At 55.0% G+C, this 24755-nt stretch overlaps 2 protein-coding genes across 4 annotated transcripts in view; both read right to left on the bottom strand.

Annotated features, from left to right (window-relative positions):
* The window catches only part of LOC102116847 (cadherin-23), a 77822-nt gene extending 64645 nt beyond the window's left edge, over nt 1-13177 (bottom strand). For 2 of the 3 annotated variants that reach the window (XM_074001871.1, XM_074001870.1), the window contains exons 1-5: nt 12970-13177; nt 11354-11503; nt 10229-10357; nt 9091-9219; nt 8122-8349 (exon numbers count right to left, since the gene is read on the bottom strand). In XM_074001871.1, coding sequence (XP_073857972.1) covers nt 8122-8247 — 126 coding nt within the window. In that variant the 5' untranslated portion in view covers nt 8248-8349; nt 9091-9219; nt 10229-10357; nt 11354-11503; nt 12970-13177. Of the gene's footprint in view, nt 1-8121; nt 8350-9090; nt 9220-10228; nt 10358-11353; nt 11509-12969 lie in introns of those variants that run through there. The other variant, XM_005565588.5, reaches the window with a different exon arrangement.
* A 4436-nt stretch (nt 13178-17613) lies between these two features.
* The window catches only part of CDH23 (cadherin related 23), a 338832-nt gene continuing 331690 nt past the window's right edge, over nt 17614-24755 (bottom strand). The window contains 4 exon segments of the mRNA XM_065520923.2: nt 17614-17654; nt 17657-18058; nt 19569-19704; nt 24346-24494. Of these exon segments, the coding sequence (XP_065376995.1) occupies nt 17629-17654; nt 17657-18058; nt 19569-19704; nt 24346-24494 (713 nt within the window). The 3' untranslated portion in view covers nt 17614-17628.

Raw genomic sequence — 24755 nt, forward strand, 5'->3', positions numbered from 1 at the left:
CTGCGCCTGCGGCTACAGCCAGGAACCCCACCTGGACACATGGCCCTGCTTCCAAGTCCCCCAGTTCGGCCCAAAGGAATGGTCCACTGAGCACCTCTGCTCGGTCTGGGCTGGGCTGGGGGCCTTGAGGAGAGGGCAAACATAGGCCCGGAGGTGGGGCTGACACCTCAAGTGGCCAGAATGCCCAAAGCCTGGCTTCTCCTTTGTACCTGGGTGGAGGGGGGGTCCCTTCTTTTATTCCCTCTGGTCACCACAATGCTTGATGCCAGCTGCCATAGGAAGGGTTGCTGGCTGGGCACGGTGGCACACACCTGTCATCCCAGCACTTTGCAGGGCTGAGGTGGGAGGACCACTTAAGCCCAGGTGTTCAAGGCTGCTGTGAGCTGTGTTCAAGCCACTACACTCCAGCCTGGGGGACGGAGCAAGACTTTGCCTCAAAGCAGATTTTAAAAAGAAAGAATGAAGGAAAGAGGGTGTGTTTTTCACAACTCATGGGGGCCTGCAGGGCAGGAGTGGGGACAGGACACCTGCTGTCCCTGGAGTTGAAGGACAAGCCCACAGCCCAGATTCCAGCCCACGTCCCAACTCAGGAAGAGCGTGCCCTGCCCTCTGGGGAGGCTGGCCTGGCCCCAGCCCTCAGCTTCTGACCTCGAGGCAGAGACAACTTCTAAGAATTAGGCTGCCAGACCCCAGGCCTGGCTGCTGCTGTGTGGAGAGGGAGGCGGCCCGCAGCAGAGCAGCTGCCGCACTTCCTCCCCAGCTTCCTGCGGCGTGCGGCCCTGCCCTCTCTTCTCTGGACCCTTTTACAGCTGAACGCATCTGGGCTTTGTGGTTTCCTGTTTTCAGCGAAATTTACTCTGAGCTCCCAGTTCCATCTTCATCCATGGCCACAGGCCCTGCCTGCAGCGCACTAGGGACGCCCACCCTGCTGCTGCTGGGGAGGGGCAGACTGCTGGAGCCACCCTCTGAGTTGCCCGGGATGGTCATGCCTCTGATGCCAGCCCTGGTGGCTATGGGCTGGGGTGCATGGGAGAGCTGGGTGGGAGAACATGGCGCTTCCAAGGGGCAGGAGGAGCACTAGGGGCTGGGGCAGGGTGGGGCTGGGGCAGGAGGCTCCTGGAGCGCTGGATTCCTGGCACAGTCTGAGGCCCTGAGAGGGAAATCCGTGCTTTTAAGAACTAATTCATTGTTAGGAGATCAATCAGGAATTAAGGGCCATCTTACCTATCTCCCGACATTCACATTTTAATAGAGACTTCCTGCCTTTATTCCCTCCCAGGGAGAGGCTGAGGGAATGGAATTGAAAGCACCATTCGGAGGGTTTTACTGACGTAGCTCAGCACTCCCTAAAAACACACCATGGAGGCCACTGGTGACTTTTGGTGGGCAGGCTGGCCCTGCCTGGGGGAGTCCGTGGCGATGGGCGCTGGGCGCTGGGGTGGATGTGCAGGAACCCCGGGACCTGCTTTTCAAAAGACTCCTGCCTGACCAGAGCTCCCACTACATGCCCAGGGCCTGGGCCGAGGGGCTGATAACATGGCCTTCTTCAGGGGGTGCTCCTCGCGGGGTGGACTTGGGAGTTTGTGGTGGGATGGGGGGTTGCAAGGGTCCCGTCACCACCCTGCACCAACTTGGCCCCTGGGGTCCTACCTCAAGAATGAGGCCTTCCCCAAGGCTGGCCTGACTGTGCTGGGGGCTGGGTTAACGTTTGCTCAGGGAGCTGCAATGCACAAAAGAGGAACTGGGGTTGCTAACCAGGATGCTGGGAACAAAGGCCTCTTGAAGCCCAGCCACAACCCAGCTGAGCATGGACCCCAACCCACAGATAGCACAGGCCACCTGGCCCATTCCCTGGGCATTCCCTGCTTTGCATTGCTGCTTCTCTTCACCCGTGGATGCTACGTTGCCCTAACTACCCTGTGAGTTCCGGGAGAGCAGGGTCCAGCAATAGCCTGGGCTTTGGACCTTGCTGCAAAGCTGATAACTGACACATTGCTTCTGGGTGATGGGCTGCCCCAGATGCCAGGCTCTGTTCTCAGAACCTCTCACAGTGCGTGGGGCCCCCTCTGACTTTCCATCAGCTCTGCCTCCCAGCAGCTTTATCTAGGGCTAGTGGGAACTCCTCAATGGCAATAATGCCCTCATCTTGTGCAAGCCTCGGGGCAGGCGTTTCTTTTTCTTCTTTTGTTTTGTAATTCTGATCTATTGGTACTGCTTCCTGGAATGTGTTGAGAGGGATTCTGAATGATCAATATAGCTTGGTGAGAAAGTGCCGAGATAGATAGCCGTGTCCGCCTGGGGCACAGGAGAGGGAAGTGGCAGCATGCATGCTGTCTCTTGGCCTTTTCTGTTATAATCCTTGGTGCTTTCCAACACACTTTCACATGTGTTATTACTTGTTTGATCCACCCCCTTCCCTGAAAACCCTGGGAGATTTTATTGCTGCCATTTAACACATAGGGTAATAGAGGTTCTGAAAGGTCTGTGTCTTGTCAAAACAAGTAAATGGTGGGACTACGACTAAACCCTGGGTCTCCTGCTTTCTCCTCACTGAATGGAGTGGTGTTATGGGCCAGGACCTGGCTTGGCCTTCACCTTGGACTTGCTTAGAGTACATGCCAGGGCTCTGGGAGATGAACTTGTGCCCACAGGTCCAGGGCTCCACTGTACTGCACACCAGAAACATTCCTATCTGTGCTCTGCCTGCCCTGGCCGGGGCCTTCTCTGGGTCCAGAAGACGCTGCTGTTGATGGGCAGGCTCCTTCCACATCGGCTCCTGCCACCCCCTTTTCTGCCTGCCAACTGTGGAGCTAGAGGACTCCTGACAGGCACAGTGGCCCATGCGCCCCTCTTGCTTGCATTAGGGGATGGGGAAGGGAGAGACGCCCAGCAGCTGAGCCCCAGGGTCTCTCGGAGGAACTTAGCCAGTTGTATGTGGAGCATGTGGGCAGCCGCGGAACATCCCTCAAGAAGCCAGGCCAAGGGGTCTGGATGTGCTTGTGCTGGGTCAGGGAAGGCCAGCCTCCTTGGTGCCACAGAACGTGAGGGCCAGGCTGGGACCTTCTGATCTCAAGCCAGGGGAAGCAGCTTCACAATAGCAGGGTCCAAGTCTAATAAACAGAAGGGGCCTCTGCTCTAAAGACATGAGGTGCGCTGCCAAGAGCAGTATCCCCAGCTCATAGACCGTCATGGGGCCGCTGCTGGGGACTTGCATACCAGAAGGGGGCCGTGGGAGATTTCTGTCCTGCCTGGATAGGTGACTTCTGCATGTCCTCACCAGCCTGAGAAGCCAGGGCTTCTTATCTGGAATAGTATTATCAGCTGGCTACAATTCACGTGGGAGGGAGGCCACAGTCAAGCCCGCCCTCCGTCTCCACCCCGCTGCCAAGTGCCTCTGAGGCTGGGCTAACTCCTGACCTCCCAGTTACCTTCCGTGCTTCCTCCCTGAGCCCAGCTCTTCCTTTGTAGGGGCCTCCCTGACAACCACTTAGACCCCTCCCCCAAGCCTGGCCTGTCTGCCCATGGCCTGGAGCTAGGCAGGGGATGAGGCTGCACAATGACTCCCCCCTGGGCAGTGGCACACCATTGTGTGGCGGGCCTGGGGCTGGCCTGGATACCCCTTGCAGCACAGCTGTTCCAAGTTCGGGTGATACCTGAGGCTGGGTGGAGGTGGCCTAAGCTGTTTGCAGGAATGTCCGGCTCTCAGGAAACTGGGGGGACAAGGGTCCCAGGGAGAAAAGTAGAGCTGGAGGGACTCAGATAATTTCTCTTGGCTCTGGGGAGGGTCTTAGCAGCCGAATACCAGGCCCCCTGCTTAGGGAGCCTCATCTTTCCAGACAGGGATGCAAATGATGCCTCCTCCGGAAAACCTGCCCTGGTTTCCAGGCTCCTAGCACTCTACCGCATCACAGTGTCAGCTCTCCGGTATATGTGTCTTCCCCCACCAGATTGTAGGCTCCTGGAGGGCAGACCTGTGTCTGATGTATCTCTGGTGTCCTGGCCTGTAGTACAGGCCTCACACATACTTGGTGTTGGATGAACAAATGAATGAATATTTCATGCCCTTGTCCTTTAGCAAGGTTGATCCTGAGCCAGTGAGGGCCATCTTGAAGCCAGGCAGATAACTGCAGTGGGAATAAAAGGATGGCAAGTGGGCCTGCTGGGTTTCTCTGGACAGATCTATGCAGGGTAGCAGCTGCTCTCTCACCTATTAGACTGTGGCAGCCATTCCTGGAATCTCAGGGTGGTTGGCTGCAAGCTGCTCAGGTCTCTGGTTGCTCTGGGAGGGGCTGGGACAATGCTCCTTCCTCACACATGCATCCGGTGAAATCTGCCCAGTGGCAGAGAAGGGCCCTGCTCTTGGGGATATTCATAACCCTGAGGGGTTTACTGCCCAAAGGTGAGGGTCTGGTCAGTGGAAACAAATCTTCAAGGGTCCAGTGCTCCTTGGAGGCAAGCTACCCTGGTGGGCACTGTGGGCTGTGGACCCCTGCTTGCTAGCTCTGCCCTCTCCCCACCTTGGCTCGGCTAGGCATGGAGGCAGCAGTGGGGGTTCTTGAGAAGGCAGTGGGAGCAGCCCTTGTGGTAAGCTTCATATAGACTGTCCTGGGAGGATATGGAAATAGAGCGTCCTGCCCTTGGCCCTGGAAGCAGCCCCAGGCCTAAACCACCTGTGGCTCCCAGAACCCACCCCTGATTATTGCTTGCTCTTCAGCCTTTGTGCAGGTTGAACCCCAGAATGTACTTCTTTCTTGGCTGTGCTGTCCAAGACTGACCAACAAGACTCAGCCCAGGTGTCACCTCCTCCAGGAAGCCTTCCCCAAGCCCTTCTCAATACCCCATTGCACACCGGTGTTTTCATTGCCTCCCTTAATCAACTTCATTTCTTCAGGCCACAGATCACATTTTCTTCATTTCTGTATCTCCAGTGCCTGGCACATAGTGGCCATTCAGGGAATAATGGCTGAATGAATGAGTGAATGAATGAATATGCTTTAGTGCTAGTTTCTCTATGTCCCTATGGTCACTGCAATTCTTTACTGAGGTGTCCCCTGCAAAAACCAAATGATAGGAGTATTTTCCCAACTTGGAGAAGCAGGGGGAAAAAAACTGAAGAGGGATGAATTCTTTTCGACTTAAAATTGTTTTCCTATAAATCTTTCAAGTTGGTACCTGTTGCTGTTTATATTATGGCCTGGAAGAAAGCATCATGGTTCAGCCCAGGAAGCCCCATATATATTCCCCTGGAGATGGATGGCCTCAGGGTCTCTGGTCCTAGTCATCCTGAGGGAGTTTTCTGGGGCCTCAGGGAGCAGAGTTGGTGATGACCAGGATGAGCAGGGCAGATGCCATCCAGCTTCCCATGCTCTCACCAGGGAGCTGGTGTGGGCTGAGCCCTGCTTCAACGAGAGCCAGAATGTCAGGGGCTGACATGTGAGGAGGGAATGCTTATGGTCCCCGAGGGGCTGGGATGGGTCCCTGCAGAGGGTTTGGCCAGCAGTTGGAAACTCTTTTTAGCCATGGGGATAAATCCCAAGATTTTAAAGGGTTGCTTGGATAGTGGACCATGCATTCTGGGTGATTAATTGTGGCCAGGGTGATTTTCCATTTTTTCAGTTCCCATTTATTCTGGGGACCCAAAGGAAGTCTGATTTTGCCTACAAACTGCAGGGTCTTAGAATGTTCTGGATCCCACCCATGGCCTCCCTGAGAGACCGTAGGACTGTAGGGGTTGGAGTGTGGGTGGGGAGTAGGGGTGGTGCGTTGGCTGGCCTGCATTAGGATTAGGGAAGGCAGTGTGGCAAATGCTGTCAGATACCCCCCCCAAATCCATTCTCCACTTCTTCCTCACTGACAGAGGCCTGCTTTTGTGTGGGCAGTGATATATCTGGCCCCCAAGTAATATGCTGACCATAATAATCCTGTCCCTCATTTTTTCCAACCTCCCTTGCAGCTAGGGTGCCCACGTGAGCCACTTCTGGCCAAGGAGACACAAGCAGCACTCTGGAGGGTGGTTCTGGGAAACCTGTTGCTTTCCTGATAAAAGGGCAGAAGTAGCTGCCATAGCCCTTTGCCATCTTTTTGCCATCTTCCTGCCTTGGATGCTGACTTGGTGCCTGGAGTTATAGTAGCTATCTTGCCACCATGAGGGAAAGGCCAAGAAACATGAGCTCTGATACCACCGAGCCTGAAATCCACATTCTCTGTAGAATTTTTGCTCTGTGGGAAAATGCATTTTGATTCTTTGTGGCTCCATAGTTCAGTTTCTGTTACTTCACAAATGCTATTGAAGGGATGACCAAGACGATCCACCCTGAAGCCAGATGCAGTGGGGAGGGTTATGTCGACACCGGGTCCTGCCACGTTAACACAGTAAATGATACCCATCTCTGCCCCAGCCCCACCCTGCCCAGTGAGTGACACGTGTCCTATAAATGTGCCCCTGTTTAGCCCACTGGGTGTGAATGACTGAGGTAGCTAGTGATGACACTGCGTAGCCGTGGGTCTAAGGATGCCCACAGGGGTGCCCAGAGTCAGTCCCATTTCCTGGACTCCTCAGAATGTAGTGGTGGGGGTGGGGGTTCCTGGGATTATTGGCCCAATCCAAGTTCCTGGAGTTATTGGACCAACATCTCGAGAGAAGCTCCAGATAAAGAGCCCTGCCTAGACCTGGTGTGACCTCGCCTCCCAAAATGCTGCTGTCAAAGGGGAGGGGTCTAACCTGCTGTGAGAGGGACAGAGCTGAGGCCTCATTTGCAATCAGGGTCCTTCCAGGAGACAGATTACAAAACTGTCCCTGAACTCTTTACCTTCCTTGTAACCACACTCTTTGCAGTGCGACTTTGTAGCTCATTCCTTCAGAAGGTAGAGTTTGTTTTCCCATAGCTTGAGTCTGAGCTGGCCTTGTGACTTGCTTTGGCCAACAGGCTGTGGTAGAAGTGACCTTGTGCAGTTCCAAGCCAGGGACTCAAGAGGCCTTGCATGCCTCTGCTGTCTCTTCTGGACACTTTCCAGTCCCATAGGAACAGGCGCGGGCTAGCCTTCTGGAGGATGAGTTGTCCCTGTCACCCCAGCTGCTAGCCAGCCGACCCTCAGAAGCATAGCGCCCTGTTGACAGGCAGCTGCCCACACACAAATGCAGGGGCCCAGCTGAGACCAGAAGAACTACCCGGTGAAGCCATGTCCAGATTGCCAGCCTGTGGGATTAGCGCTAACTATGTGGTTATTGTTTTACACCTCTGCTTTGTTTGGTTTGTAAGGCAGCATTATTATGGCAATAGAGAACTAATAACAGTCCTCTTCCTCCTCATGGTTTACCAAGTGCTTCCACAGACATGAGCTAATTTGATTCCCCAAACAACACCTGTGAGGTAGATATTATCTCCCTTTTGCAGAAGACAAAAGCAATATGCTGAGAGGTTCTGACTTGCTCAAAATCATGCAGCCAGCCACAGTGCTCCTGACTCCAAATTTCCTACTCTCAGTTTATAAGCCACTCCCAATACAGCTCATTACCTCCTAGAGATCTCCATCCAGCCCCTGAGGCCCACAAGTCCTTCTCTAACCTGGCAAACTTTGAACATTGCCTTGGGCTGTGGCCCCATTCATTCGAGCATCAGTGTGAACCACAGACACCAGTCCCTTCCCACCCTGATGTGTGACAGCATGCCACACCACACAACGTAGGGGAAGAGGGCCAGAGAGGCACCCTTTCCGTAACACACCACCATGCACATTGGTGTGGCCTCACAGTGCACAGGTGGGCAAGTGAAGTGGGGGCTAGATTCATACCAGCTTGTTCCCTGGGCCAGGCCCCAATACAGAGGCTCAAGCTGTGCCACCCCATAGAGCTGCTCTGTGAGAGAAAAGAGGACTAAACAGAGCTTCTGAGTAGCTGTAGACTCAGGAGGGCAAACTAGCACCCCAGCTTTGCATGCAATAGGCCTCCATAAGGGGAGGCCATCTTGGGCAGATGGACTAAAGGCACGATGAAAGAGTTGTCAAGGATTCACCCGCTGTGTGGAATTCCATTCCCACCCATCTTGTTCCCCTCACTCGGAGGCGGAGCCGCTCTGGCCCAAGTGCTCCTCCCTGTGGCCACTGGCCACCCCCCTCGCTCACCGACAGGGTGGGGGTGCCCTCGTCCTCCACAGTGACCACCAGGTGGTAGAAGCTCTGGCGCTCGCGGTCAGGCGGGGCGGGCCGTGTGGCGATCTCACCGCTGACGCGATCCATGCGGAAGGTCATGTCCTTGTTGCCCCCAGTGATGTAGTAGGACAGGACACTGTTGATCCCGATGTCACGGTCAGTGGCTCTCACCTGGACCACAGCAGTACCTCCACCCACGTTCTGGGAGGAGAGCAGGAGAGCGATCATTTTGGACTCGAGGCATTGGGGCACAGTCTAGCACCTGCTCCTGTAGCCCAAAGGCTCCCCCTGTACCTGCCGAAAGCTTTGCTGCATCTACCCCGGAGCCATGATGGAGATAATAAGGTTGATGGCAGCAAACATTCTGTGAGCACCTCCGATATGCTGGGGCCTGCGTTAACTCACTGGGTCCTCTCTCCAGCCCTGCGAGTTAGGTACTGGTATCATCATCCCATTTACAGATGAGAAAACTGAGGTGCAGGGAAGGAATGTGTGCAAGTCCACACAGCCAATCAGTGGGCTGAAGCAAGGGAGTCTGGCCTGAGAGCTAGACTCTGGCCACGTGCCATCCTGCCTTCATGAACGTCCAACCTGGCATGATACCCAGCAATGCCAGGGCAGATTGGAGTGGCTCAGTCTTAGGGCTAAATAATAAATACATGTTTTAAAAAGGCAAGCTCCCGGGGTAAACCTCAGTTTCCTGTCTGGTGAAAGGCAACTTTCTTCTTTTCCTCTTTTCTCTTCTCCTCTACTCCAAAAAGATACTGTGTTCTAGGATCTGGGCTAGAAATCAGGGATATCATTATGAATGAGCCACAGTTCCCATCCGTGAGATCTGAGGGACCAGTGGGACTGGCAGACATTTAAACAGGTGCTGCATGGTTGGCTCATGCCCACGTCTCCCCAGATGTCCAGCTATATGGGCCCTGGGGCTGCTCTCACCTCATTCACACTGACATTGTATCCAAAGGGGCTCTCGATGACTGGAGGGTTGTCATTGACATCTAGGATGGTCACCTGCAGGATGTGGTCCTTCTTCCGTGGAGGGGTGCCTCGGTCAGAAGCCACAACCTGCAAGGAGGAGGGCAACTGGAGTCAGGGCTAAAGGGTGGCAAGCAGGATCAAGAATATGGAGTCCAAAAGGACTGTGCAATTAGTGGGAAGCATTTGGGAGGGCAGAGAGACTCACTGAGCACCCCCCGGTGGCTTGGCAGCCCTGGGCTCTCCCCAAAGCCTTCACCTTCTGCCCCATGCTGCAAATGATTCTTGCCCAATCGTTGTCTGACTTGGGATCCTCATTTGGAATTTGATTAGCATGTACCTAAGCCTTGACCTCCTGACCTACCTCTGACTGTATTCTGGGCTGTGCCAGCCTTTGACCATGACCCTGGGCCTGCAACCTGACCCAAGGCTCCTGCCTTTAGCTTCAAAGGCCTCTGTCCCATGCACTCTGTCCCATGATCTCTGGCAAACAGGAAAAGAGCCTCAAGTAATATTATCAGCAATGAGCTGGTGCCCTAACCATAGGCTGAGCCTGTTCCTGGGAGCCCTGATGCAGTCGTAAGTGCTGCAGGAGCTCAGCCCCTTGCAGAAGTGCAGCCCTGAGGTCCCCAGAAAGCCCTCGGCAAACATCCCAGCCACGGCCATTCTGCAATAATGATAGCCTTCGTGGCTCCTCACGCCTGCACTTGTTTCTTCCCTCCATAGGGCAGGCCAGATGGGGATCTTTTTGTACATTGCACAGGTGGGGAAAATGAGGCCCAGAGTTAATAACCTGTCCAAGGCCACACTGTATTTGTAGAAGAGTTGGGGCCTTCTCAGCTCCACCAGGCTCTCCCTCATCCTCCTGGCTCTTACAACAGGGGAAGACACCTCAGCTGCCTCCTCCTGGGCATCTAAGGTCCCTCCCAGGTTTCCCTATCCTGGATCGGCCTCACTGTGCTCTTGGCCCCGAGGGGTGACAGCAGGGGCACTGACCACCAGAGTGTGCTGATGGACGGGCTCTCTCCTAGATGGAGAGTTGTGACCAGTCTAGGCACTTAGCCAGTGGTCTCTCGGCCCAAGGGAGGCCAGGCCCCACCTTGAGGATGTAGTGGTCCAGCTCCTCTCTGTCCAGGGGCCTGGCCACAAACACTTCGCCAATGGAGTCATTGGTGGTGACGATCTCAAAGGCGCCCGCGATGTTGCCAGAGGCCAGGGAGAAGACTACCTGTGGGGAGGAGAGAGGGTGAGGGGTGAGCAGGTGTGGAGGAGACGTGGCCAGGTCGGGCTAAGGGGGACTCCCTGGTCCTCCCCTGCCCACCTGGGCCTTCTGTTCAGCAAGGGCATTTGGGAGTAGAGTGTTTTATGCAGAAGTGATTAATCTCCCTCAAAATGGGGATGCAGGCCCATGGAGGCAGTGTAGCACCCATGGAAGGTTCCGGGGTTAGGGGATGTCAGCATGCTGGCCTGGGAGAGCAGGGCATGAATCCCATGGCACTGATGTCTTCCCAGGGTAGAGGGAATTGTGCTCACGCTGCTGAGGCGGGCACACGCTGCGGCGTTACCTGGACTCTACGTGGTTCTTAGAGCAGCCTTGACAGAAAGCAGCTGTTCTCAGTTCACAGAGAGGGGGCTCAGAAACATGGAACAACCAGCCAAGGTCACACAGCTTGCAAATGCCAGAGATCTGAACCCACACACTTTTGTCTCCAAAGCCAGCATCCCTCGACCCCTGAGACTATGTAAGCCATGCTAACACCTGCAAACACACGGCCCAGTGCACGGAAAAGATGAAAGCTGTGTGAACACGGGTGGGTTTCATCACTTCTTTCTCTGCACTCTGGGGTGTCCAAATCTGGAGCGATGGCAAGCACTTCCTGCCATGGGGCTGGGCCCGGGAAGCAGGAGGAAGGACGAGCATGTCCTCTCAGGGAGCTGGGGCTGCGTGGGGAGGAGTCACCCAGAAAATAACTTCACTGCGGGGCTGAGCCTTGGCTGGCCTTTGGGCTCCATGTTCACGTGACCCAGGCAGGGCCACCGGCCAGCACAGCTCTGAGGCAGCTCTGTCCCTTCTCCCTGACCACCGACTGGGTGAGTGCAGGGGCAGAGACTGGAAGAGCCTGGTGCTTGGTGATGGGGGTGGCTCAGAAGGCCCCTCCAGCTGTGGGAGCTGTGGGAGCCCTGCTGACATGGTGGATCCCGGCTGTTTCACTCGGTGGCCCACCTGCCCATTGCTGCCAGCATCAGGGTCCCGAGCCTTGACAGTAGCCACTCGCTGGCCCACGGGGCAGTCTTCGGGTATGCTGATCGCTGAGTCGGAGATGAAGTCAAACCGGGGACTGTTGTCATTCTCGTCCAGCACAGTGATGTAGACCTGAGGGTGAACGCGGTCGGAGACCTACAGCCTCCTTCCCCTCCCTGGCTCCAAACACCTGGGTCCCACCATGGGTCCAGTGGGGACCAGATCCCCAGTGAGTTCTGGAACATCAGCAAACTCTCAGAGCCCACTGAAGCCTATCCTGACTTTACAAAGGAAGCCCTGGGCCCATGGCTCCTAGCAGTCTGATTGGTGTGGGGTGGCAGATAGACACACTCAAATCTTGGCCAAAAGGGCAAGGGAAGAGGCCTGGTGGGGAGACTGTCAGAGGTGGTGGGGACAGGAGAACTGAAGAGCCAGGCCATGGCTAAAGCAGACAGAGGCTAGGAATGCTGGTCCAGCATGAGCAAAGCTTCCTGTTTTTCATGAAAAATAAGGAATCTAGATTTTAAAGTGAAATTGGCTGATGAGTAATAAAATTTAGAGAAGAAAATTATGTATGGGCTGTCCAAACCCATCTGGTGGCCAGATAGTTCCCGAAGGTGTCTTTGCAACCTCGGGCTTACAGGGAAGGAAATGGGCCCAGGAGTAGGAGGGGGCTGCAAGGTGGCTTGGTGCCAGTGGGTAGAAGGGCAGATGGGGAAGGCATGTTATTTCCGACTGTCAAATAAAAACCAGGCATGCAAAAAATGGCACGCAAGAGCATATTGTTTTGTGTCTGTGGCTCGGGCTTCTTGTGGAGAGGCAGGAGAGTGGAGGCCTGTTGCGGGTGAGGCCTCCAGTCCATGGATGGCCACAGGTGGCTGGAATCACAGGTACCCAGGGGTTCACTGATGAGGGCGTGAGGGAAGCTGGAAGAGCTCAGGTTTTAGGTATCCCAGGACAGGCCTTCTCCCACTGCCCTGCCCCAGGCCAGACCCCATTCTCTGCTTCCCTGGGTATGGGGTTCAGGGGCTCCCAGGCCCTGCTGACTCTGCACAGCACTCATGGGGAGCCGGCTGAGCCTGTGCATGCTGCAGAGGAAATTCCATGTCATCCTCCCTACTATACAGGTTTGACTGCTCAGTCCCGGCCACACTCCCCTATCTGTAGGCAGCTCTCAGAAGTATAGGGGAGCGAGCCCAGGCTTCGCAGCTGGGCCAACCCAACCACTTAGGAGTTGCGCGATTTTGGAAAAAGTTATTCAAGCTCTCTGATTTTCCATTTCCTCAGCTGAAAATCAGAATGAGAACACCTGTTGGGAGGAATAACTGAGCAAACAGAAAGTGAAGGGGTGGCACCTACTCTTCCCTGTTCCCTCTTCCTGCCTGGCAGACATTCATGATTTCTCTTGCCAAGACTCTACCCATCTGTCATGAATTTTGCTATGGAGTTCCCTGAGGTCCCTGAGCCCCATTTCGCGCATTTGAAATGGGAAAAACAATACTTATCACACTGGTCTCAGGGTGAAAACAGACAAGGGTCCTTGTGATTGGATCCCTCCCAAACACCCTCACTCTAGCTAAGGCCTCATTTAGACTCACCGTGGTTCCTCACACCACAGGGCCTTTGTGCTTGCTGCTCCCTCTGCCCGAAATGCTCTTCCTTTTTAGGCTGGATTAACTCTCATGCATTCTGACGCTCTCAGCTTGAGCCCCTTCCTCAGGGAAGCCCTCTTCTAGTTCCCTGACACCTTACTGTAGGCTTTCTCTCAGGGCATGCATTTACTGCTGTGATCATTTGATCAATGTCGTTCCCTCACTGTATCGTACGCTTAGGAAGGCAGGGGGTGTGTCTAATTTTGGTTTCTTGCTGTGGCCTGAACCCAGCCTAGTGCCTGGCACACAGCAGGTGTTCCCACAGTGACTACTGCTCTGATCACAGTGAGGCTGCAATGCAGGGGTGAGGAGGCTGCTGGACTTCCCAGTGGAAGGGGATCGGCCTCAGTGGGTGAGGAAGGAGGACAGGTTCCCAGGCCTATGGGAATGAGATGGGTGTCTGTGTCTTCACCCAGGGCCTCACAGTCCACATTGCCCTCCCATACGCGCTGAAGGTCTGAGCTTACTCAAAAGCTCTTATAGCAGAGCCGTGCCCTACCCAGTTTGCCCCTTCTGGTCTGCCTGACCACTCCTTCTAGGGCTGGCCAGGGCTGCTGGGGACGGGGAGGAGCCAGGTGGAGGTGAGCTGTGGTTTGGGTTCCGGCCCAGCAGAGGAAGTGTTTCCACCTTTAAAGGGCCCCTTCCTCTGCCTCCACCCTAGCACCTCAAACAGTGTTTGGGGCTACCGTGGCTGGTGGATCTGGGGCAGCAGGCCCTGGGAGCCTCTCAGAAGAAGCCAGGGCAGAGCAAAAGCGGGTGGACCCTGCCACCTGGAAGAGGGCAAAGCGCTGTGGAAATACGGGGGCACAGGTAGGATTGTGTGCTCCAAAGCCCTCGCTGGCCGTGCCGAGGAAGTGACTGGAGGTCCATGCAGGGGGGCCTTCTCGCCATCCCTGCCACCCTTGGGCTCCCACTGGCCTCTCCTCCCAGCCTTCTTGCAACACCTGCAGTGTGAGGGCCAGGTGGGCCCATTGTATGAATAAAGAGGGTGAGGCTCAGTAAGAGGGTCCCAATTTACCCCTGAGTGTCTGCCCCTTGGCTGAGAGTGGCAGGATGCGGGTGGCCCAGCACTCACTGCCCAAGCACTTGGCTCACCGGCTGCCCTTGGGGACCACAGCTGAGGGGAGCTGTGGGGGCTCCTTGCCCATCACAGCCTCACTCACCCCCAGGCTGGCCCCATGGATGGAGGAGGCCTTTAGGTATGGCCCAGCCACAACCAGGGCCGCTAGAACTGGGCACCTCCAGGGAGCCTTGGGGCCAAGGACCCCAAGAAATTGTGTTCAGCTCTTTGCTTGGACACTGAGTTGGCTTCTAGCTTTTTTAGGTTAATGTGACAGGGACTCAGCAGGGCATGGCAACGTGGCTATAACCAAGGCTGATGATGAGCCTGATGCCCCAGGTGGTCTCCAGATGGTAGCTGACCTAACTGGCCAGTGTCCAGGCCAGATCGATGGCTAAGTGTTCTGGGATCACCACAGGATGCCATCCCATGGACCTCTCTCAGGTAGCTGGTCCTGGACCCACTCCCATTGCAACCCCGGCGTGAGCTCCCCTGCCTGCCTCTCCCTTCAGGCTGGGCCGTCTCTTCTAGGAATGTTGTCTGGCTCCTCTGACCTCAGCGGGCTCCCCTCCCCCAGGGGCCCCAGCATGTAGTCTTCTGTGCCTTTACTTAGAGGCTGTCCTAAGGGCAGCAACAAACCTGTGCCCATGGCTCCCCTTCCTAAGCACACCCAGGCCCTGCAATGTGCATCCCACCCCACACGCTTGCACCAACCCCCAAGAGAGGGAGGGGGTCCCCTTGATGGATGCAGCAGCTGAGGCATCAGGACAGAGCCCCACTGCAGTCACACCTGCCTCCAGGACTGGCTTACAAAGGGCTTTCTGCCTGCAGTCTCTTGCTGCTTCCATTACATCCTCTGAGGATGGCAGGGATGCCAGCATGACCTTCATTTTGGACTCGAGGAAGGGAAGCACAGAGACTTTAAGCAGCTTGCCAGTGTCACACAGGCAGCGAGGAGTGGAGCTGGGACAAGGCCTCAGTGGTCTTCCAGTGACTCCTTTGCTAGTGCTCTCCCGACCCAAGACCCTACCGGAGCTAGGCAAGACACAGAGGGCAGAGTTGGAGGCAGGGGACATGCCCCAGAGGAGCCTGAACTTGGGTGTGAAAGTGGAGGCACTGGGAGGGAGCCTGCTGCAGGCATGTCCATGTGCCTGCTCTCTGGGAGAGGTGGGAAGGTCCAGGGCCAGGCAGAGCCCGGCCAGCACTGGCCACAGCCAACAGCACAGGGGAAACTCCAGTCACAGGCTACTCACCTTCTGTAGGCAGAGGCAGCAGCAGGAGGGGAGCGAGAGAAAAGGCAAAGATGCAGATGGTTAGCAGTCTGTGGCTCTTCCAGACCCCACTCCCGGCAGTGGTCTCTGGAAGTGCCACCCTCCCCCTGCCTGAGGTCTCATCCTAGCCCAGCCTGCTGGGAAGGTGTGGCATGGCTGGACACGGCGAGGTCTCAGGCTATCAAGACCCTCGCCCACTGCCTGGCCCATACATTGGGTGGCTGGGGAAGATGGGGGTTTGGAAGTGTCATGGCCGGCGAGGGGCTGCACCTGAGGGGCTCTCGCCCTGGTCCCACTCACCACAGTGGAGTCCACCTTGGGGCCGCCGTCATCTGCCACCACTGTCAAGGTATAGAAATCGCCCTTCTCACGGTCCACCAGGCCCTGCACTGTGATCACACCCTGCAGGGAAGGGGTCAGATGGGTGAGTAACAACATCGCACCCTTGTTAACCCTGGTCATTCTGCCCACTTTCCCACCTCCATGTCACTTCCTCTGCCCGGCATAACTTCCCCACGACACTCTGTCTGTTGAATGCCTTCTTCTCTCTCACATTCCACTGGGAAGCCACCTCTTCCATGAAGCCTTCCTGCTTCCCCAGCCAGGTATGACTGCTGGGCCCTGAGGGGCTCCACTACCCCTCTGTTGTAGTTCTCTGCACATCTTCCTTTGGTGCTCTCTCTGATTTGCATCCTGGATTATTTTCATTTCCACTTCTAGCCTGAGAACTCTTTGAGGGCTGAGAAGGCTCTTGTTCATCTTTGTGTCCATTTGTGTTCCCAATATCCTCTAGGACAAGGCCTGTCACGTTGTAGTGATTCACACCTTGCCTACTTTCAAAGAAGGAATTCTGATAAAAGATACACTGAAGCAAAGATGGAGGAGTAAGAGCCTGGCAGTAGATAAGAGACTGGTGCACCAGACAACTAGCTAAGAATAGTTATTGTAATGAAGCCCAACATTTGTATCTGAGCTTCCTAACAGCCAAGGTGAAAAGGGAAATAAGACTTGTAGAGCTTTCTGTGACATTGTGATATAAGAAATATGCATTTGGTCTCTGTCCCCGGTTCCTGGCACACGGCTCTTAATCCCCTGGAGTTTCCTAGGTGATAGAAGTCTTTTGTTCTAATGAGGCAACTCTTGGTGGGCTCCTGGGTTGGGGCTGATCACCAGAAAGACCAAGCCAGGATGAGCAGCTTGAAATGTTCAGCCCCGCCTCCACACCCCTTATTTTCCAGACAGGGGAGAGGGGTTGGAGATTCAGTTAATAATTGATCGTACCTATGTGATGAAGCCTCCATAGACATCCCTGAACTACAGTGTTCAGAGAGCTTGCAGTCTGCTGAACATGTAGGGGTGCCTGGAGGGTGGCATGCCCGGGGAGGGCACTGAAGCTCTGAGCCCCTTCTCCCATGCCTCGCTCTGTGTGTCTCTTCATTCGGCTGTTTGTTGATATCCTTTAGAATATCCTTCGTAATACCTTGGTAATAGTGATTAAAGTGTTTCCCTGAGTTCTGCAAGCTGCTCTAGCAAATTCATGGAACTTGTGGAGGGGGTTGTGGGAACTCTGATTTAGCCGGTTGGTCAGAAGCATGGGTCAAACAACCTAGAGGTTGTGATTGGCAGCTGAAGCGGAGGCAGTTTTGTGAGACTGAGCCCTCAACCTGTGGGATCTGACACTATGGTGTCTGCTGGGTAATTGCTTGGTGTGTGGGAGGGACTGAGCTGTGAGCCTGTGGGATCTGATGCTAACTCCAGGTAGAAATGTTCAGAATTAAATCAAACTATAGGATTCCTAGCTGGTGTCCAGAGAGTTAGATAATTGGTTGCTGGTATGGGGAAAACCCCACACACACTTCGATGACCAGAGGCGAAGGGATCTGTGATGGGTGTGAAACCAGAAGGAAAAACAGTTGGTTTTTCCTACTATAGACTTTCCTTGTCTAGTAACAAGAAGGATACCAGTCTGCATAGGTATAAACTTTATCTTACCCCTACATACGAAAATGGGTGTGTTACAGGGATATTTATTTCAGGGACTTTTTTTTGTTTCTTTTTGAGAGACAAGGTCTCACTCTATTGCCCAGGTTGGAGTGCAGTGGTGCAAACGCAGCTCACTGCAGCCTCCAATCTCCTGGGCTCAAGCAGTCTTCCTGCCCAGCCTCTCAAGCAGCTGGGACTACAAGTACATGACACCACACTTGGCCATCTCAAGGACACTTTATGACAAAGAGGAGAGTGCGGTTCACATAGAAGCAGCTCAACCGATGTTGGTTAGATTGGAAGAAATGGTGCTCCCTGCCCCAGCCCCTCACCGTGATGGCATCTATCTTGAAGAGGGCTTTGGCCTGGGTGCTGGTATAGGCGTCGAAGCGGTACATGATCTGGTTGAGGTTGTCGATGGAGTAGGCTTGGACCCGCACAATCTCGGTACCCAGTGCAAGATTCTCCAGGATGGCAACCTCGTACGAGGCGTTGGAGAACTGCACGGCCTCATCCAGCTCGTTGAGCAGAGTGATGTAGACACTGCAGAAGCCCTGGTTGAAGGGCGGGGCCTGGTCAGTGGCCGACACGTTCATCATGTAGCTGGTCTTGGTCTCGTAGTCCAGGTAATCCACAGTGATGATAAGCCCTGTGCTCTCGTCAATCTCAAACTTCCCCTCTGCGCCCGACAGGATGCGGTAGTTCACCAGGCCACCGTCCCCTGCAGGAGGACACAGAGACTGTGCAGTCCCAGATAGAACTGAGTGGGGCTGTGCTGTGGCTTCTCAAGCTGCCACACCCATACCCTCTGGGTGGCTCACCCAGCATGGGCTGCCCCACCTCTGTGGGAGGGATCATCCCCAGAGATGAGGCAGAGGATGGGTTAAGGTCAATGTGGATGGCAAGATCCAGCATGCACTGTTGAGCCTTCCTCTGGGGCTTGGCCTTGGCACTAGATATATGACAGAGGGAGTTGGGTCTGCTCCTGGAGCCTCAGAATTCAAGCTCATGTACCTTCCTTTGATATCTGGACATACAAGGGTTGGGGAAATGAAGGATCTCTTGTCGTGGAGGCTTTGATCTAGAAAGCATCCTCACAGGTGGCCAAGCCTTGGTTTGGTCCCTTCGACAGAAGGGCTTCAGTGTCAGGGACACCTTCCCCCATTGTCCCCACTCCCTACACCCCAAATTTCTGTGCCTTGAAACAAACCATTCAATCAGGAGCTAGAGCTGGCATTCCAAAACTGAAGTTCACAGACCTCAAGGGGAGGTCAGGGAAGGGAGTGGTCATCAAACCACTCTGAGAATCCAAGACTTCCTTGGAATTACCTGGGGACTCTGACTGGATGTGCATTTTCTGGGGACGGGATCCCTGACATAGAAAAGGCCATGAACCATGGGGCCATAGCCGCGTATGTGCCCTAAACTCTCCTAACGTGCCTGAGACTCCGCCTGAGAATCTGCAGCCATTTCTCCCTCCACCCCATCCCATGCATGCCACAGATAATCTGAGGATGCTGAGAGAGGGGTTAGGGGTCACCTGAGGAGCTGACATGAAGGATGAGCAGCTCAGGGAGCCTCTCTGGGGGACGGTGGGTCCCCAGAAAATGCTCCTTTTCAGTCATATCGCCGACTGAGGCACAGGCCAGACAGCCCAGGCCGCACAGAGGGCCACAGAGACCCGGCATGCTTCCCCTTCATTTTGCGCTGCCGGCTGTGGCTCTGGGGCTTGGACCCTTGGCAAGGTTCAGGCTGCCTTCAGGCTACTGCCCTGTAGCACAGAAAGGCACTGTCACTTGCACAGGGTCAGGGGGGCTGTGTGTGCTAGGCCCTGAGCTGGTCCTGGAGGGCATGGAGGGGCTGGAGGAGCAGGCCAGGCCACAGCCAGCTTTCTGATGGGTCCTCTTTACCCCTCCCAACTCTGCTCAGCCCCTCTCCAAAGGCTAGTGGGAGCTGCTGGGTCCTGGGATGATGGAGCTGGACTTCTCAAGCTTGTGGCCTCTCCTCTGTCCACCCAGTGGTTAGGACAACTCTCCCTGATTCCAACCCTCTCAGGCCAGGGCATCTGGTGGGAAGTGATCAAGACCATCCCAGCAGCTCCTCTCTGGCCTAGACATGGCTAAATGGGGAGCCTGAAGCATCAGGGATGACCGTTTCGAAGGAGAGGCTGGGTGAGCCGGGGAGGTTTGCTCTGAGCAATGGGACCCCCAGCTTCCTCCTGCCAGCCTCACCAGAGTCTCGGTCTGTGGCTCGGACCACGATGACTGACGTTCCAATGCCTGCGGTCTCTCGAAGCCCCAGACGGCTGTACTGCTGCTGTGTGAACACGGGGGCCTCATCGTTGACATCCTCCACGTACACAATCACCTGCGGGAGCCGGGCCAGGGGTGCAAGGTCAGGGCGGGGTGCCCAGGGAAGCCCAGGGCTTGGCCCACTGTGGCCAGCTAATGTGGTCACTGCTCTCCTGGGCCTGCTATGAGCTCCCTCTGGGACCCGGGGCCTGTCTGGTGTGTCACTGTGTCCTACCACCTTGCATAGCACCTGGCGCGTGGCAGATGCTCAAACATTACTTGTTTTGGAATGAACTTCATCTTGCTCTTGGCTCTTTGACTAACGCTGTGGGAACGTCTGACTAATTAGTGACTCTTTGGGGCCACCAGTTTCCCACCTATGAAGTGGTAATATTAAGATAATATTTCACACTCCAGGCCACTCCTAAGGTTGTTATGAAGACAAATGAGCCAGGGCCTGCAAAAGTTCTCAAAAAAATTCAAAGTGATCACAATCAAATATCAAAATATATCTTGGAGAATACAGGTTAAAATACAATGGCAGTTGTAGTAGAGAATGTCAGTGCTCAGCACTCTTTACAATTCTTGTGCACCTTCTCACAGCCAGCTCCCAGCCCCTCAGGCTCTTTGGGGAGGACCAACCCCACCTCACGGCACCCACACCCAGGCTGCTGGAAACCAGCCCAGTGAGCAGAAATGCCTGGGAACTTCCGTCCCTTAGGGCAGCCCTGAGCCAATGATTGATGGGCGTGGAGAGCAAAGACTCCACCTTCCTTGGCCCTGTTTGGGGCAGTGAGGGGATGCTTTAGGGCTCCCTGGGGGATGGAGGCCTAGCTCCCTCCATGCCACTTTGCTGGCTGTTTTTCCTTTCTGGTCGCACCCTGTTCCACCTTTTCCTGTGGGCGCTTCTTACACATTACTTTCACACCAATCCTTGTTTCAGGGGTTTGCTTCTGAGGCCCCCACCCAAGGCAGTGGCTGTTTCTGAATTGTGCAATTACACATCATTTTCCTCACCGCTTAACAGCACTTTCTAAGTCCTCTTTATGAATGTGTGCATTGTACATCATGAACATAATACAGTTTAAAAGGTGTTTATGGAGGTCAGGCATGGTGGCTCTTGCCCGTAATCCCATAAATGTGGGAGGCTGAGGTGGGGGATCTCTTGAGCCCAGGAATTCGAGACCAGCCTGGGTACCATAGTAAGACTCTGTCTTTGCAAAAAATACAAAAGAAATTAGCCAGGGGTGATAGCACGCACCTGGAGTCCCAGCTACTAGGGAGGCAGAGGCAGGAGGATCGCTTGAGCCCAGGAGTTTGAGACCAGCCTGGGCAACATAGTGAGACTCTGTCTTTAAAAAAAATTAGCCGGGGGTGGTGACATGCATCTGTAATCCCAGCTACTAGGGAGGCTAAGGCGGGAGGATTGCTGGAGCCCAGGAGTTTTTAGCTTTTAGCTCTTTGCTCTATGCTGTGGTGAGCTGGCCCCAGAACAGGAGAGGCACCCTCTTCCCAGCCAAACAGAGCCAGGGCCAGTAGGAACTTGCCAGCAAAGTGGAGAGGGGAGCAAATAGGGAAGGGGCTGTGACTCTCCATACAGACTTTGCATGTGGTGACCAGCACTAAGGGAGGGGCCGGCGGCATGTGTAGCAGAGGCGTGTGTGTCTGGCACCTGGTCACTGCCTCTGGGATCAGCCCTGCTTTCTCTTTGGGGATTAGCTGGGAATCAGCTGGAGAGAAGTGACACAGCCTCTGGCTGGTAGAAGCCAAAAACAGCAGCCTGACCAGTGGAGGACTCCAGGGTGGGGAGGGTGGCAGGGCTGGGGGCGAAGAGGCATAGGCGGGTAAAAGTTTCTCTGCATCGCTGCTCCTAGGGTTCTCACAGCTCTGCTGTGTCATTAGAATTTTCATGTCCAGACACCCAGAACCCACTATGCAAACTAACACGTCCACTCCAGAGCGCAGCTGTTCACAGGCTGGAAACTTCTAAATTTGGCTTCACCCAGAACTTGGCTGGGGAAGATCCTGGGTAGGGTGGGTGCGGGGGGAATTTGCATGGATGAATTTCGGGAACTCTTTCTGTAAACAGAAACTAACCACTCCTCTTTCAAAACTGTGGGCCTTACCCTTCCTGAATCTACTTGTCCAAACGACCTTGACTCCAAGAGTTGTGAGGAAAAAACAGGGCCGGGCTGACAGTACAATGACAAGATGAGAGAGGTGGCACGGAGCTGGGGTGTGGCCTGTCCTCCATGAGTCTGGCTACATGCCACCATCCTCTGGTTGGTTTCAGCCTTGTTTTTAGCAGCAGAGACAGGAGGAGGCAAGATGGTTTGCGAACTTGAGAGGCACAGATGTACAGGAAGCAGAGGTCTGTCAGGTTCTTGCTGAGCAAGTGGGAGCTACTGCGCTTCCTGGAGAACCAGACCTGCTTTCTGTCCAGTGCTGTGCCTGTCCAGTGCTGTGCCAGTGCAGTGCTGTGCCTCAGTTTCCTCATCTGTAAAATGGGGTGTTAGTGGTTAGGAGGACAGGGAGAGGAGGTGTGCGTGGGCATGTGTGTGTGTTTGAGTGTGTATGTGCCGTGTACACCCTGAGACACCCAGTCTCTATGGGGACTGTCTCACTCTGCACTCCCTGGCCCCTCACTGGGGCTGTCCCCGGTCTCTGAGGCAGGAACTGGAGGATGTGGATGGTTCCTGCAAGCTGTCTGTCCCCTGCTGCTGGGAAAGTGAATCCAGCGGAAAGCCAGAGTCCCCACACTGCCTGCAGGAAGGTCCCCAGCTCTCCCGGGTCTCACAGCTGTGGAGGCTGTGTGCTACAGTGCCACCAAGTCCCTGCCCCAGGGACCAGCCCCCAAATTCTCACCTTAAAATTACCCTGAGGGGATGAGGCAGTGGTTTCCGACTGGGCTCTGAAGAGGCTTGTGTGAGGCAGTGGGGTGTAGCGGTTAAGGGGACAGGCTTGAGCTGGCTGCCGCGGCATGAAGCCTGGCTCCACCCTTACTGCTGTGTGACCCTGAACAAGTCGGTGAATTCCTCTTTGCCTCAATCATGTTATCTGTAAAATGGAGGTATTAACAGTGCCAACTTCATAGGGCTATTATGAGGGTTACAGAGGTTAAAGTACACGAGGCATTTAGAAAAATATCGGGCACGTGTGAGGGTTTATTATTCCTCAGGGTTCACGGGGACAGGGGCAGGAGGTAAGTAGCTGAGCGGGTGTGGCTCTGGGAGCCCCACCCCTGCACTGATCGTCACAGCCTGGCTTCGATCTGTTTTACACCGTACCCTGGGATGCTGCATATCGTTTTGTTTAAACAGAAGGTTTGTGGCTAAAATAGGTTTGCAGCCACGATGCTGAGGCATTGATGGGAGCAGATCCTGGAGGCAGGCGCCCACCATGCCTCGGGGAGGGAGTGGGGAGTGAGGGCCACATGGAGAGCTGTGTTAGGAAGTCTGAAGTTTAGAGACCCAACCCCAGCTTCGCTGACATCCGTCACTCTGTGGCCTGAAGTGGGCCCCACACAAGGCAGGCTCGGATGAGGGCGTACTGACCAGCCCACGAATGAGACTCACAGTTACACAGGCCAGCATGGCTGTGTGCATGTCCAGGTCACTGTGTCTGAGTCTCCATCATCAGGGCCCTGTAAGAACCAGGGGATCTGACCCCCTCAGCCATTTCCACAGGGCAGGTCTCACTCAGGGCAGTTGCAAAGACCCAGGTTTCTTCCCAGCACTTCCTGGGGCAAAGCCTCGGGGGTGTCAGCAGGAGCTGGGTCAGGGCTGAGTCACCCGCCCCAGCACAGCCCCTGAGCAGTCAGACCCATCGTGTTTGTGATCGTGAGTACCCGGTGACCACTGCTCATTGTTTCCAGCCTGGGGGAAGCAGGGGGTGGAGACAGGGCTAAGAAGAGGAGCGGGGCGCTCAGTTCTGGGTGAAAGTCCCTGCTTGCTCCGCCTGACTCTTCCCATCTCCCTCCTACTCCTAATGTCCGGGGTCTGACTCACTGGTTTAGAGGAAGGGGCTGGGGGCCGCTGAGTGTGCACGGGTGGGGGTGAGGTGGCCTTGAGAGGTCATCTCAGTCATCCCCCTGCTGGTGGTAGTGCACATAACACAACCAGAGGGAGCATCTGTGTATAGGTTTTCAGCCATTCGGGAGGACTAAGGCTGATTTGATTTTGGCTGCGCAGGTGAGGCTGGGCAAAAAAGAATACATTTGATGGGGCAGCTGGGAGAGGTGACTGGAATATGTTAGGGTCACTTTCATTGGAAAGGGCACTGAACTTGGATTCAGAAGATGGGGGCTCCAGTCCTGATTCTATCACTAGCAACTTCTCTGTGCCTCAGTTTTCTCATCTGTAAAATGAGGTTGGCATCTGTACCTCCAAGATCACCCATGTGAGATTTCCTTGACTTACCCTAGAGAGCTCTGTGGATACACGGGTTAGTACAGTAAGGATACTTCTTTCATTCCTTAGGACAGACGTCATTATCACTGACCCCTTTCCACAGCTGGAGGAACAGACTCAGAGCAAAATGACAAGTCCAAGTCCCAGGCTGGGCAACTGTCACCGAACCCTTAGCCCCAGATGTCATTCAGCTCCTAAACCTGGTGGTGGCCCTGCCCACACCAGGCACCAACTAATGGCCTTCTCTGTTCCAGCAGTGGGCTTGGCCCCGTCCTGAGGTCAGCACCCCAGCCTGCCCCGAGACTCACTCTGACGGAGCTCCGCATGGGGCCCAGGTCGTGGTTGTAGGCCTCCACTATCAGCACGTGGGATGAGTTCCGCTCTCGGTCCAGGGGCCGGGGCCCTCGCATCAGGAGCCCATTGCTGACATGGATTCGGAAGTTGTTGCCATGGTTACCTGTGTGGAGGGACAGACCCCCTGGAATACCGGCCCTGCCCAGAAGTCTCCTGCTGTGCCGGCCTGCCATGGTTGGGGGCAGAAGTTCCCATGCTCCCTCTTTGTGAGGAGGATGGGGGTCTTCCGGGACACAGAAGTCACAGTGGAGAGGAAGCTGGAGGACTCTGTGAGGTGGCGCAAGGCAGACAGGCCATCCCCAGAGTGGTTCTCCTGCTCCAGGAAGGCCTGCAGCTCTCTCCTGAAAGCCTTCATCTTGGTGTT

Source organism: Macaca fascicularis, chromosome 9, assembly GCF_037993035.2.
Source record: "Macaca fascicularis isolate 582-1 chromosome 9, T2T-MFA8v1.1".
NCBI classification, from domain to species: domain Eukaryota; kingdom Metazoa; phylum Chordata; class Mammalia; order Primates; family Cercopithecidae; genus Macaca; species Macaca fascicularis.